Raw genomic sequence first — 15,577 nt, 5'->3', positions numbered from 1 at the left:
TCTCTTAATGTCATTTCCTCCATCATATTAGACATACCTGCCACATTTCACACTAAAGGTCAACCACTGTAATAGAGCTGTTTTTTTTTTTTACATGGACTTCTCATAGCTGGCCGGTTGCCATGCAATACTGTAGGTTAAATACAAGCAGAGACATCACAACAAACTGTTTATTTGCACAGACATCCTGTGAAAGCATGTTGAATGAGCTCCCATAAAATGGATTTTATCTATGAAGAAAAAACAACTATAGAGCCTTTGTTGAGGTGAAAACTCAACCACGCTTTAAGTAATAAAAACAAGATGGGCAAAAGTGATAAAATCTAACCTTGATCCCCCTGGCTCTCAGGGGAATAACCTAAGATGTATGCATACTCAATCTTGAGGCAAGTGTTTCTGTAGAAACTGTTTGCCACCAGTAAAAACAAAAGTCTGGCTTTATTTGGCAAAAATCACCATGAAAACAGTTGCAGTCAGGCTGTTGTAATAAAGAAAGTCATATCTGGATGCAGAAACCTTTTATGTGAGAAAGATTTCTCCCAGAATATATTCCCAGCTGCTGTGACAGACAGAAAATATATATTTTTTTATAAATCATCCATTTGAAAGAGAGATAATTGACATAAATAAAATCATGTTGTGTTCTGAAAAAGAATGGTACATTGCCTGACTTTTTTTTTTATTGCTAAACAACAGTGGGCATAACTGGAGTCACATGCAAAACTCTAACTACAGTCTGCACATCAGCAGTCCATGTGGAAAAACTATGGTTCAATTTTCCTTGCTTGAATGCAGTTTTCAAAATTCTGCACAACACTGGATTTACAGAACTTTGTTCAAATGCTAACACACTGCTGTCAAAACTGTTAACCACACACTCAAAACAGAATAGATTTCAGTCTGGTGCCTATCAAACACTGCTGATTGCAACTATAGCTGAAAGCCTAAGCAGGTGTCTTGTTTTAGACGAGTTAGGGAACATATACAGTATTTATATAGAGAAAGCTCAGAAAGCCTTTTTTTGTATACAGACACCAAAGAAGAATTACAAACCAGTATGCACTGTACTGTTTGAGAAAAACAGGTAAAAGAGCAAAGATACCAATATGTCCAGGTCAGATGTCTGAGGTTACAGTCACACACACACAAAAAGAAGAGAAAAACACTATACGTTTACAATAGTAAAACTGTGTTCTTACTGTTATTCAGAAAGTAATGCAGGTGAAAGCAATAGAAACACTACATTTATTAGTATTTAGAGAGGATGCAGACATCCAATGTGATGCTGAAGAGAGGCAGGATTAGTCACACTATTCCTTGATACTGTTTTGCACTTTAATTTTTGCATTTTAATTTTTTTTTCTCAGTAATTCCATAAATTACTAGAGACAAAATACTATATTGAAGCAAACTGCTGATTTTCCTTCCTGAAAATTGTTATATTATGAAATCTATATCTTTTCTTTAAATAAACTATTGAGTAGTGTGATGTCACTCAATTTGTACAAACTGTAAAGAGGAAAAGTTAGTATTTTCTGTATTTGTGTTTGAAGCTAGGGTTTTTACTGTCAGTGTGTCTTCTGAGTGACAGTGTGTGTTATCTCAGTGAGGATTGTTCATAGTGTTTGGCTGCACTGAGCCTGTTTTGAGACGTGTTGTGTTGTTTGGAATGAATTTTGTAGCTGATGTGAAGTGTTTAGCTCAGGTGACTGTTGGTAATACAGTTTTGAATATGAGTTTTGGACATGTAGCCCCAGTTTTGTCCACTGTTGCTTAGCAATCAAAAAAATAACTTTAAGTAAGATGCTCCAGTGTTCTTTGCTAACAAAGACAATGGAGTTGGTTGTGTAAGTTAGTCTAGGCCAGATATGCCTCCTGGTGTCTCGGAATGAGGTAAGTAACGGTCTTGGTAGTCATCTGGTCTGTGGAGAGGTCTTGAGTTAAGCAATGCAGACACATTGCTCAGTGTAGTGAAGCTTCTGGCTCCAGGTCTGATTTATTCAGATTTTGGTCACGGCTGGGGGGCTCCGTCACTCTTCAAAGCCACTGGATGCACTCCTTGGCTGACCCTAAATTGATTTGGAGAGGGCGTTTGCCTATATTTCTGCCCATGTGACTGTCACACAGAGGAGTAATTTATACCCCCATCGCAGCCACATTGGCAGGAAGCTGTTACCCACTGTAATGAAGAAGTGACCTTGAATTTGACATCAACCTTGCTTCAGCTTGGAAGCCATGAGCATCAGGACAGCATGAACACACCCTCACTAACGCAAACACCACAGCATTACAAAAACACAATAACCCACCCTATGGAATATCTATCAATATGCTCTGACAAGGGGGGAGGGGGGGTTTGAAGGTTGGGGTGATAATAGCTACTGTCAGAGCTTTCAGCCTCAGGAAATAAGACATAGTCACTGGGAAATTCTCTGCAATTATGAGTCTAATTTAAGTGGGTTTTGTGCCATTCATTGGAGAATATTCATTATTTATGCAAGCCGTTGCTGTAATGTGCACTAATGGCTGTAGAGACTCTCCCATCAATCTGACAGGCTGGATGGATCTGAAATCTGGCCCTTTCAGCAGAGAAGAATCCTCCTCTGACCTCTCAGCTTCCTGTCAGGAAGAGGAAAACACATAAATACCCTGAGGGTTTGGGAGAAGTTCATCTATTTCCTGATATAACAAAGTGAGACACGGGACGTTGATTCTGTAGCCTTTTGTTTTGGCAGGGAATCAAAGTGTAGGCTTGCGTCTGGGGAACAAATGCGCAGTGGTGTGCTGAAAGCCTAAACACTCTGGCCGCACAGAGGAAAAGGTGAGGCTTCTCCTCTGACCCAGACAACGAGTACTCCTGAGGCACCTTGAAAGCATCCAAGTATTGTCCTGGAGAATCGCATAACACTGCTCTCTCATGAAAGCAAGGTGTGCTGAAGTGACTTGAAATGAGTGAATGGCGTTTGTAAAAAAAAAAACACAAAAAAAACAGGAACATCCAATCAGAAATGAATAGTTTCACCAAATACAGTAAGCTCTAATCTTTTTTATACACATAACGTTATCACACGATGTACAGTGGCTTATAATAATCATACTCTATAAAAAAATAGTAAGTTTTTAAGTCTGTCATGCAGTTGAGGGGCATAATACATTACTCTTTACGCAGAAATAAATGTAAGATAAAAACTGTACATGAACAAAAAGCAGTACCAGGAACCAAGTACTATACTGTAAATACTGTACTAAACTACTGTATATAGGCCTCTATATATAATATAGCAATAAATTAAAAAGATAAAATGGCTTGTAGTGTGATATAACAAATGTATCCTGCTCTGGTGGTAGCTCTGTCTAAGAAAAACATGGCTGACATCATTTAGAGATTAAGAAATGAGGGAGGCCCTTCTGAAAATGTCTACTAACATTACAGGCACTTGGTTTGAATGAGAGTATTTTCACTGTTGAGGTGAAGTTTTTTCTTAAACTGAGACTTTCTTACACTTAATATCCTTTATCTGTTGAAGCTCTGTGATAACCTCCTTAAGACCTGAATAGATTTTTTAGTCAAGCTTTTAAAAAATCTTTGGTTTGACATCCACTTGTTTTTTAGTATACATATCCGACATTACAATTGTATATTTACATTCGACATTTGTCTCACACAAAATGTAATACTATTTAATGTGCCTTACATTTTAAATAAATATACTTTACATTGTTCATCCTGTGCATGGAATGCTGTTTGTTTCCTTCCTGCATCTTCAGTTTAATGTTCATGTTCTTGTTTCATACATTCAGGAGAGCCTGACAGAAAAGTAATTTTATTGTACCTCACATTCTGTGTTTGTACGAAATACAATCACATAAATAATTGTGTCCCGGTTTGTTTCAGAAATCTGGATTGTTCATTTGTATTCTTCTAGGCTTAATCCTTCTCCTGTCACTACTATTTTTTTTGTGAGTTTGTGTGTGTTTCTGTCTGCAGTAATCCCCGGTATTCCAGTTCCTTGCAGGGCAGTGTCTTGACAAAACGTCCTGTCCTCATGAGTGAATCTCCGTCCATCTGGCTAACAAATCACTCTTGTTCCTTGGAACAGGATTCCTCCTGGGTGAATGTGAATTCAGCCTCAAGAATCTGCCTCCGATCTACTTTCTTTGAGTCAACAAAGATTGTTCACATTATTAGATATTTACTACGGCCTTCTCATGACTGCTCATGCAGCTGTAACATACATGTCTTCCCCTGTCTGTTTCCAGTCCAACAGCTGTCTCGCTCTATTGCTGTCTGTGTGTGTATGTGTGTGTGTGTGTGTGTCTCTCTCTTTCACTTAGCCTGATGCTTTGTTTTCCCTACACCCATTGCTTTGTCTACTGCTTTGTACATTAGGCGTGCCGTAAGGCCATTAATTGAGTGATCCACCCTTTGCATTCCTGCTACTCCACTCTGTCCGAGCAGGAAAGAGTTTTTCTCTTATAAATCAATGCACAGGGTCCTTCTCAACCGCATCCGAGGTGAAAAGCTCTTTACTTTCAAGGCCATTTTGCATTACAGATGCTGTCACTGACAGCCACTGTATATTCCACAGTGCCCTCATAAAATGGTGTTGACATTCTCGATGACACAATTCCTCTCTGCTGGGGAGAGAGGACCAGTGATTACAGATAAACGTCCTGTTGACAGTACAGCTGTCCTTTGTTGTTGGAAACATCTGGTAGAGGTCAGCACGCCCTGTTCTCAGGCTGCGACGCTGGAGGTGGTGATGGCAGAGTTGCCCTTTCTTGCATCGGGCCCATGTGCACCCTTGCATGTATTTTCAAAAATGTCTCAGTGTGTCTGTTTCTGTCTCATTAGTCTCTGTCAGTACAGGCTGTCCTTGGTGGTGGAGGTGTGTGTGGTGGTGGAGTCGTCGGGCAGGGAGCCCCGGCGGCCAGTTCGTGACCGACACTGCAGCAGGTTCTGCAGCTCTCTAGACACGCTGCTGGAGAAAGCTGTGTAGATCCACGGGTTGGTGCACGAGTTCAGACTGGCCAGCAGCATCAGGATAGTGAAGGCCACTCTTGCTGAGAGGACACACACAAATGCAAATGCAAGGACAAGTACGTGTTAATAGCATCAAATATTTTCACATATACAACGGGGAGACAGATGATCACAGTGTTTGCTACATCACATGATCTAGGCTTATGTCTCATGAAACAATACAAAAATATTTGCAACAATAATTCAGTTTGAATGTAAACCATTTATGATTATTGTTTTTCATTTTATTTTCTTCAGGAATAGCTGTAAATATCTCAGAGGGACAAAATCCAACATACTTCCTTTTTCAGTTTTTTTCACTGGTAATGATAAGACTTTTATGTAATGCTGTAACCCAAATTGAGGACAATAGATCAGAAAAACTGTTTTTCGAAAACAAAGCTGACAATAATCAGCTGTGTGTGTGTGTGTGTGTGTGCGTGTGCGTGTGTGCGTGTGTGCGTGCGTGTGCGTGTGTGTGTGTGCGTGCGTGTGCGTGCGTGTGTGCGTGTGTGAAAGATTACGTGATTTGCTCGTCTGCTTGTGATTTTGCCTATGTGTGCAAGTTGCTGGCACAGATCATTGTTGATGAAATGTCAACATCTGGCCATGTTGCAAAATCAGCAGGAGATATAAACAGGTTATTTACTGGCCTCTGATGTTTGTCTTTAGCTTTAGATCAGAGGACACACACCCAGTCCATACTATCTGCCGCAACTTAAGGCTACACCAGCCTTGAGTTGCTTCATCACTGGTTGCCAGCAAGGTCATCAACAAATGTTTGTGTGCCAAAATGTACAGAGGTCAGAGATGTCTTCAAGGGGTTTCTGGTTGTGGATCAAAACTAACATTGTTTATGACCTTGTATTTCACTCACTGTTACCACATCTAAGCTAGGTGTCCTTAAAATAATGAGTGAATATTTAGACTCATTAAGATGGCAAACAGCATTGATCAAAGGTTGTTCCTAAAAACCAGACCCAATCGTTTAGCTTTTGTTTTTGGCTGCTAATAGTGCACAACAGATAGGCTTTGTTTATTTAGGGCAATTAACTGGATAAACTGGGCTTAGGAGAATCAATCCATTTGAGAAAAACAATTTAAGTGATTCATTGGCAGTAGGTTAAACCCAGCTGCTGTTTTTGTTGCTTTTTAAAGGGTAATTGCATGCATAGGTGAATGTTGAAATGTTGTACTAGAACTTATTGAAATCAGGCTGGTGTCATGGATAAATAGTGATTAACCTTGGTGTGGAGGATTGGGGTCCCAGGCCGCCCAAAGCTGGACAATGAAGAAAGGTGACCAGCAGATAGTGTAGACCAGCACAATGACCAGGGTCATTCTCACTGTCTTGGACATGGCTTTAGTGATGCTTGGAGGCGGAATGGCTGGAGGTTGAGTGGCTGGAGGGGGAGGGCGTGCATAGTCAAGGGAGCAGCGGGGTGAGCCTGAGGCCAGCTCATAGGACGTGTAGGAGTCCTGGCAATCTGAGCCGTTCAGTGTTTGCTGCTGTGTGGGCGATGTTGTTGTTGTCACATGTTCACCACAGCAACTGTTATACTGGATAGAGGAAGGTACATAGCCGTAACACTGTCCCGCTTGGCTGTTATGGGTGTTATTGTGAGGGTTGTTATTCACACCCTTTATGAGCTGTCCTCCTCTGTCGTCCCTACCCCCTTCTCCGGACGCCCATCTCCCCCTCTCCCTCTCCCTGGCCCGCTCGTCCTCCTTCTTAAAGTTGTCGAAACGGAAGAAGATTTCATTCTTTTTTAACTCAGTCATCACCATTCTCTCTGACTTCAGGTAGATGTTATTGTGAATCTCTCGGAAGATTCTTATCTGAAAAATAAGATTATTTTCGAGAATTAGCACAGTTTAACATGAGAGCTATGGGCATGAGGATGACGTTTTATGACTGGCAGGTGCCAGATTCAGATGCTTGTCTGTGCTCTTTGCAGATACTCTTGTTTGCATTTTGGCTTTAACAGTGGCAGGAAATTTTAAACAAAAGAGAGAGTATGTGTTGGCCTTCACCATCAGCCCTAAACCACAGTCATTTTTTTGCAATACCACTACTCTGTTACAATCAGAAAAACTGCCACAAAATGCTATTTCAGCAAAATTATTCATCATGCTCTGATGAAAAACAAAAACAATAATTTGTAATTGAAAAATAATGGGTGATTTCCACTCATAGCTTTTCTTAGTTTTATTTTTTTTATTTTTGGGGTTTTTTTTGGTACAGATTTAAAGGTTTGTTGCCCTTCTTCTTCTAGTCTACTAATGCTCTTCTGCCACTTTTTGCTTTTAACAGCTTTGTGGGGGAACAATTTAGACTGCAAAGTTTCTGCTTAAACTCCATTATATTTCTGAAAGAGGCCTCTTTATTTGAAATCTGATATTAAACAAAGGTTGGGGATTCTATGTTTGGCTGATATCTTTTACATTCCACTTCCTTGCAGGAGGTTCTCAGAGTGGGCAGATTTTCTGAGCAGCCGTCTCAGCAGTGGTTCTCAAAGTGCTGTGTTAATTAGGGGAAATAGCTGGACCCTGGAAATATCTTTCCCTAAATAGAGCAGCAGGGCTGATGGGAGGCAGCCCAGAATGCCTATCCGCCATGGGATGCTACATTACACCAACCACAGTCCCCCACGGGTAATTGAACAATGCCTGCCAAATGCACCCTCTATGAAAAACAAAACAGAATTTCATTCATGCCACACTCTTCATTATGGGATAATGTTGCTTTCAGCATGTAGTTGTAGTCTAGGATCTTTGTGGGCGGTGTAGAGATTGAAAGCCAAGCCAGAATAAACAGTACTACCTGACAGATGGTAATAATGAGGGTGGGCAGGACGAAGACAGCCACGGTCATCCAGGTGACGTAGGCCTTCAGCCCCCACGGCTCAGCAAAGTGACCCCAGCACTCAAACTCCCCAGAAGCCACTTCTGAACGAGAGAAGATGAACACCTGACGGACCGCACAAAAGGAGGGTGGTCAGCACACCCGCAGACATGACTATCAGTTTCCTTTTCCAGTAGCTGAACTGCAATCACCTCTTCCAGCTAAAAATAGACCAACATCTTGAGTTCTACTGTAGAAATCAGGGTGTGAACGCCCGTTGAGTTCTCATTTCCCATTTCACCATGTGTTTGTGTGTGTGTGTGTGTGTGCGTGTGTGTGTGTGTGTGTACAAGGTTTTGTTTGCATGTGTGTTCATCCCTCCCTACCTGTGGTATGCTGAGGACTAGAGCCAAGCCCCAGGCCACCATGACAGGGGTGTTCCAGCAGGACATTGCTCCCCCACGGTAGGCCTGCAACGGGCAGCAGATGGCCTGGTGCCGATCTACCGTCATGGCAACTATCATGTAGGAAGAAGCAAACATGCCCACAATCTGCAAGTACTTGATGGACCGGCAGAGAAAGTCAGGCCCCTGAAATCTCTCTGTGATGTCCCATATTAGCTGGGGAAGAACCTAGACACGTGACAAAATAAACGACTATTCATATATTTATACTCATACATGTCCACCGTCATACTAAGTTGTAACTATAACTGACCTGAAAGAGGGCCACCACCAGGTCAGCCACACACAGGTTGACCATGAACACGTGCATGGGCGCATTATGCTTCCTCCTCCTCAGCAGAACCCACAGCACAAAGCTATTCCCCAGGGTGGTAAGAGCCAGCACCACCCCGAGCACTGCAATCTCTGCCCGGGCCAGGCCCAGGTCCCTCATCTTGGGCTGGGGTAGGGTGTAAGGCGTGGTGGTGGAACCATTCTCAGGGAAGATCCCAAAAAAGGATCCATCGCTGTGAGAACTGTTGAGGGAGTTCAGTTCAGATAGAAACAAAGATGAGGAAGAGAAGTTGTTCCTTCCTGTGGCGACCAGAGAGGAGAGGGCTAACCCATCCCAGTCCGTTTCCATACTGATGCTTTCCATTCCTGGGAGACAGATAAAAAAAGTGTTATGCCTAGTTTGTTAAGATGATGCCCTGCGCAAAATGGTCATCAGGCAAACTGGTGCACGGTCATAAGACTGTCTACACTCAAATTTTAGCAAGCACAGATTTTATCAACAAACAAATTACTTGTTCTGGGTTATCACAATATTAATGTCCTTCCTGACCTCATATTTGTCCGCTGAGAAATATTTCTTGATCATATCGCTGAGAATCCAAACCCAAAAACCTTGGACCTTTTATTTACAATACGTGACTCATGACATGAGATGCAGGATTCAGCCTACATTTTCACATTTAACACTATAAATAGCTTCTGTTATACAATTGTGCAACACTTTTCTGAAAGTAATGAAATATAGGGACTGTACTAATCATGCTGCCATGTAAATATTGTATTGTTTTTGGTGCTGTCTTCAAATCTTCAATGCATTTGTGTCTTTCAAAGCTGCCCATTCTGTTTGACGCAGGTCTAGAAAAGTTTATTTTCTTTTTCATATTTTCTCAAGGTTGATTTGACAGCTTTCCCCTCTATCCCACTCTTATTCCTTCACCTCTGCTCTCAAAATTGCTCTCATCCCATGCTTACCCCCTTACATTCCTGCTTTCCCCTGTTTTTGTTTCCCCCTCTCTTTCTCTTTCTCTCATACATCAGGTTTTCTCTCCACCGCTTACACTCTGGATCTCAATAAACTCTGTTTATTTTTCTTTGCTTATAAATAAATGACTCAAAAGAACAGAAAGTTCATAGGAAGGAGATAACAATTTCAGTTGTGGGATGATGAGGGAAGCCTTGGTCAAATGAACTGCACGTAAATGAAAGTCTGGGAGGAAAAACTAAGAAAGATGAAAGAAGAGTAATGAAGGCAGCTTGGCGAAAGTGCAGGAAAAGAAACAAACAACATAGAAAAGGTAAAAGAGTAGAGTAGTGTAAAGAGGGTGATAAGATAAGGAAAGAAAAGGTGGTCAATGAAAGAGAACTTTGTGGTGTTGCAGTACTTAATACAGTGATTTGATTGACAGCACATTAATGTATTATTTTGAGTAATGTGCAAGGAGTGGTTAGGTTCACACATATTACACTGAATGGGTGCTTAAAAAAGTTTCCACATCTAAAAATAGGAGGAAACTAGTCATAGTATTGTGCAATGGAGTATGACTAACAATAATTTACAAGGTTGTTCTCATTACTCCACTGAGACCTGATGGCTAATTTGCCAGTAATAGCGTTGGGTGTGTGAGATAAAACAGCTGAACATATTGTCAAGCATTTCATGCTGGCTTTGCCTGAGGAATGCATTCAGATGAATGCATGACAAGCCAGGCCAGCTGGACCGCTCCGCCCAGCATGAAGGTAAAGACATGAAATGGTAAAAGGAAGAGAATCTGAGTGGAACCATTTCTCTTAACTCAGACAACGAATCTTTTATTTGAGTGAATCCCCGCTGCCACACCATGAGACCACAACACCGCCAACCGAGTCTAAATCTGCATTGGTGTAGTGAGTTTTTAGTATTCGGCTCAAATATTGACCCTGTCCAAAGGTCATTTGGATCAAAGCTAGTAATATTCTCTTTTTATTATCTGTTTGGGATTTCTTTCCTTTTCAAGTTTTTTTTCTTTTTTTTTTTTAATTAGATAAGTCCTTTTTTCATCAAGGAATCTCCTGTCCTCTTTGTCGGGACCAGAGGAGCCTTGTGCCTCTCTCTGTAATTATAGCATAATTCATGAGAGGATTCTTTGTGCTGCTGCAGTCCTTTGTTCCCAGTACATAATCTCATTATGTATATTTGCCCACAGAATCCCTTTTTCAATGTCTCTGTGAAGATGTCTGACACGTAATGACTTCAAAACTAATATTCCCCAATTGTATTCAATAAAATGAAATAAAGGGATCATTACCTGGTAGGAAGAACCTTTTGTATTGATGTCAAGACTTAAATGGGCAAATGTGTGAGGCGTTTCCACCTGAACAGATTGAGAAAGTATTGTTACCTTTCTAAGTCTTGTTCTGATACATTCTGAATGAGTCCCTGTTTTCCTAAACTCCTGAAGGACACAAAGTATTTTCTCCAAACATGCTCATGTCTCATTTGCATGGCTTGCGCATCCAAGAAATCAAGATGGATTGTCTTCAAATTGCTTAATGGCTCCAAGACAGGAGACCAACACGTAGCTCAACATTTCTGGCACTAATATTTCCTGAGAAATGTTCTAAAACTGAGGGTACATAGAAAGGTTAAATGTTGTCTGCAGAACTGGGCTGGATTGGGTTTAATGTATTCCTTTACATACCCTGCCTCTGAAAATAGATCCTGCTTTGCTCTCTCTTTAATAACAAAAGCACAGCACAGCTTTCCCGTCTGTCTGATCGACTTAATGTAAAGCACAAATTATTCCATCTCTTTGAGCTGGACGGACTGTAGACACTGCTTTTAGTAGTTAGTGCAGTACAGTTCCTTCCTCTCTTTACTTTAAAGCTTTCACTTTGATTAATGATGGAGTCGATTTCTCTCTTGCTTTCCTCTCCAGAGTCAAACCGGTGTGTAACCATCCATGTAACTCCTTTCCATCCCATACCTTTTTCCCATCACACAGAACTAGTGCCTCAGGGATGACAGCAAAAGGTAATTAAAGTGTGCAAGAAAACATAATAGCTACCACGCATTCACATCTTTCAACATCTCAGTCCTCTTTTCTGTCTTTGTACAGGTTTTGGTCATTCCCTTTGACAAACTACGCCATGTCCCGGCTATGCTGAGATCCAAACAAATATGTTTAAGTCCTCTTAAACCATCCTGAAGTATGTTAAGTACCATTCTTATTCTTATCTTGATTCTTATAAATAACATTTTCTGAAGTATGAAAGTGATAATTCACTTTGAGCACAGATTGATTTAAATTCTGAATACTTGGACATAAAAATCAATGCAAACTTGATCTGCACTGTGAATGTTTATATAGTAATATCTGTTTCTAGGGATTTGTAATAGAGTTTCATGTTGTGTTAAAATGAATGGAATAAAATGGATGTCTGGAATTGGGCACAACAAGCACTCTTTTTTTCAACACAGAAACAAGGTTCACAAAACAGGTATTTGTAAGGTTTGGATTTCAAAATCTCTAGTCTCTGTCTTGCCATGTTATGCGTGGCAGAGAAACACAAATATCTCACCCTTTCAGGCACAGAGCACCTTATTGGCACTAAAATGTGTGAATTCAACCTGGTTGGCAGATAATGGTGGTGACGTCACACAAACAGGTGCTTAAACCCTGGGTGCAACAAACAAGACATAATGATAGATCCATCACTTCTTAGTCTGCCTTGTGTGTGCATGTCAGTCCCTTGATTAGTTCCCTTTGACCCAATCTGATTAATGAGGACCTCTCTGTCCTTATTAGCAGCTGAGTGTACACTGTCACTAATTTGCCACTCTAATTTACTCTTCTTTCTCTTTTCAATTTCTTCCCCTCACCTATCCTCTCACTCAATATCTCTCTTTCTGTCCTAACAAATCCATCATCTCCTGTCAATTAAGGATCAAAACTGCAGAGGAAACTGTTTCTGATGTGGTTAATATTTATGTTTGATTTTAAATTAGCGTACTCATTAATACACATTTACAGCAGGAAACAGGATTAAAATGACCTGGCCCAATCTGCATCTAAACCAAATGAAAATAAACATATGAATCAATCATTAAATCACACCATGTGATATACTTGAGCTTTGGTATTCTTTGCTGCTTTTCTCTGTGTGGCAGGAGACTTTATTTACATACCAATCAATAGATTTGTACAAAATAAAGGTCTGGATAAGTCATGTGGTGCCACACACTTGGCTGTGCAGTACCTCGACTGCATGACAATGCAGATGTGACCACACTTTCTGCTTAAAGGTCAACATATCAGTATTTTAATCGGTATATAAATTGTAATTTCCCCTTGTGGGATTAATAAAGTATACGTTATTACATTATTATTATTATTAGATCCCCATTGGCACTCTCACATACAGCAAACATTCCCCATCTGAATGAGTCAATTCAATGACAGATGGATACTCTACATATATTAATGCATTTCAATTTGTTGGGGCACCTGCTGTACTCATTAATTCACAGCTCCTTATCTATGATTTATTCCTCTCTTTCAAGTAGTAGACGGCCTCCAGACTGCAGCCCATATGAGCAATAAAAGTAAACACTTTGTTCTTTTACTGTCGTGCCCAAACAAACCATTAAATGTTAATCATTTGGGGCCACACCTCATTGCCCACACTAATACAGTTATTACCTGCCCACATTTCAGCTATGTCTACCTGAGTTTTGTATTCACAATCATCAACATGAATTTATTTCCATAATACAACGGCCAGTGGACAGAACTCTCTAGTTCTTATGTTGAAGAAGTCCCCTTATCAGCACTGATAAAGCCTGTTCATTAGACTACTGACTGTTGTTCTTGTAATGTATCATTAACTAGCACACTACCAACAACTGTGTGACCTAAACAAACTAAAAAAACTTTTTTTTACGTCACACAACTGATATAAAATTCAGAGTATTCCCCCTGAAGAATGGAAACTGGGCCACAGTGTTGCCACATCAGCTCAAACCACCCTAGAAGTTTGTAGCTGACATGGTCAGATCTGTGCCACACAATAAAATTATTCCCTGTTAGAGACCAGACTAAATTGACCATGAAAATAACGTTAATGATGATGATTTTTCCTGATGGGGGATGCAATCAAGGAAGTCAATTTGTGCATACTATAGATTGTGCCAAACACAAAAAAGGAAATTGTATGATTAGTGGAAAAAAAAACCTTTTAAAGCACTTTGATTGATGCAGCAGCATCCTGCTCTCAATCACAAAATGATTCTGTAAAAAAGTGATTTGTTGATTTAACTGACAAGCTATAGAGATTTTAGATTGCTAGCGTAAAGACACCAAACAAGACAAGACAAACTGTTTCGGTGGCCCAGGCTTTCACTGAGAATTTAACTTAAAGATGAAGATATGCTTCTTTTCCATTGATATATGTTATATAGTTTATAAATCACTTAACGGTTTTGGTCCAAAATACATTTCGGATCTGCTACTTCACTATGAACCACCCAGACCTCTCAGGTCATCTGGGACAGGTCTACTTTCTGTCCCCAGAGTCAGAACTAAACAGGGTGAAGCAGCTTTCAGTTTCTATGCTCCTCATATCTGGAATAAACTCCCAGAAACCTGCAGATCCGCTGCTACTCTCAGTTCTTTTAAATCAAGGCTGAAGACCTTTCTTTTTGATGCTGCCTTTCTTTAAATGACTGCTCATTTCTTTAAATTTCTTATGCTGCACTGTAACTTTTATTCTTGTGTTTTATGTGTCCTAATGATTCTGTTTTGTTTTTAACTGTCTATTCAAGTGTGTTGTTGGTTTTTAATGCTAATGATTTTTAACTGTTTGTACTTGTGTTTTATCTGTTTAACTGATTTTACGTAAAGCACTTTGAATTGCCCTGTTGCTGAAATGTGCTATACAAATAAAGCTGCCTTGCCTTGCCTTGCCTATTAAGTAATTAGAATTTATGTACATGAATGAAGTCAGGAAATAAATCAATTAACTTTGAAGGTGCAGACCTGTGTGTACCATGAACACAGCTGGTTTGTGACCACACATCTCCTTTTAATCATCTGAAGAAATTACGGGCAGGACACACAAATGCACAAAAACACACACACACACACACACATACACACACACACGCACACAAAAAGCACGTCTTTTTCTTTTGGTGTGTTTCACTCTTGTCTCAATGACTGTGGGACATTAAGAGCCGTCACCATTACAGCCCATTAAAATTACAAGTGAGAGAAGATGACATGAACAACCTAACGGTTGCCTTGGGCTTTTTTAATCCAAGGAAAAACTTAGAGGATCACATGCATTAGGCTGTGCCACAAAATATTTACAATCAAGTACACCCGTCTGTGCAGGCAACTGCACATGTTAACATATATTGCATACAGTATGTTGAAATCAGCACTGAAAGGCGTGTTAAATACATACTGTGAGTGGCATTACTTCATCAAAAGCTTGATGTAGTTTATGTGTCAATTTATTTTTGTCAAATCAACTTAATATGATAGTCAGTCATTCAAAGATGACTACACTCAGAAATACATCAATGTATATGTGATACAAGCTAATATTGTGTCGATAATAGTTTATTTAAATTCCAAAAATACCTATTGTATAACCATATCATTAGTCATAGGTGTACTTTCTAAAACTGTTATGGCACTCTTTCTAAAAGAAAAAAAAAACGTTTTTCTCTTATTCAATATTATTAATTATTTTTTTTATACAAGACCTACCACTGTTATGTTACCAGTATAAATGTTATACTAATCAGAAGAATACGATTAATAATACTGATGTTGACAGCATAAAAACAATACTTTGTAAAGAGCTTGAGTGTCATACCTGTGCCTCATGCGGACATGAGACACTGTAAATGAACAGACATGACCTAGATTAATCAGTAAACAAATCCATTTACTCACAATGTGAACAGGTTCAGTAAGTTCCTACAAA

General features: G+C 39.9%; 1 protein-coding gene and 1 long non-coding RNA gene across 3 annotated transcripts in view; both read right to left on the bottom strand.

Annotated features, from left to right (window-relative positions):
* Positions 1 to 262: 262 nt before the first annotated feature.
* Positions 263 to 15,577, bottom strand: part of LOC116692343 (uncharacterized) — an 18,743-nt gene continuing 3,428 nt past the window's right edge. The window contains exons 2-3 of the long non-coding RNA XR_004332685.1: positions 10,180 to 10,183; positions 263 to 273 (exon numbers count right to left, since the gene is read on the bottom strand). This is a non-coding gene — a long non-coding RNA (uncharacterized LOC116692343). The remainder of the gene's footprint in view (positions 274 to 10,179; positions 10,184 to 15,577) is intronic.
* Positions 2,451 to 15,577, bottom strand: part of avpr2aa (arginine vasopressin receptor 2a, duplicate a) — a 13,608-nt gene continuing 481 nt past the window's right edge. The window contains exons 1-6 of one of the 2 annotated variants that reach the window (XM_032520549.1): positions 10,891 to 10,910; positions 8,586 to 8,971; positions 8,255 to 8,500; positions 7,848 to 7,994; positions 6,268 to 6,862; positions 2,451 to 5,064 (exon numbers count right to left, since the gene is read on the bottom strand). In XM_032520549.1, coding sequence (XP_032376440.1) covers positions 4,862 to 5,064; positions 6,268 to 6,862; positions 7,848 to 7,994; positions 8,255 to 8,500; positions 8,586 to 8,969 — 1,575 coding nt within the window. In that variant the 5' untranslated portion in view covers positions 8,970 to 8,971; positions 10,891 to 10,910 and the 3' untranslated portion in view covers positions 2,451 to 4,861. Of the gene's footprint in view, positions 5,065 to 6,267; positions 6,863 to 7,847; positions 7,995 to 8,254; positions 8,501 to 8,585; positions 8,972 to 10,890; positions 10,911 to 15,577 lie in introns of those variants that run through there. The other variant, XM_032520547.1, reaches the window with a different exon arrangement.

The sequence above is a fragment of the Etheostoma spectabile genome, chromosome 7 (assembly GCF_008692095.1).
Source record: "Etheostoma spectabile isolate EspeVRDwgs_2016 chromosome 7, UIUC_Espe_1.0, whole genome shotgun sequence".
Classification (NCBI taxonomy): Eukaryota; Metazoa; Chordata; class Actinopteri; order Perciformes; family Percidae; genus Etheostoma; species Etheostoma spectabile.
Note: the sequence above shows the minus strand (reverse complement) of the source record. Positions and strands in the feature narration are given on the sequence as shown.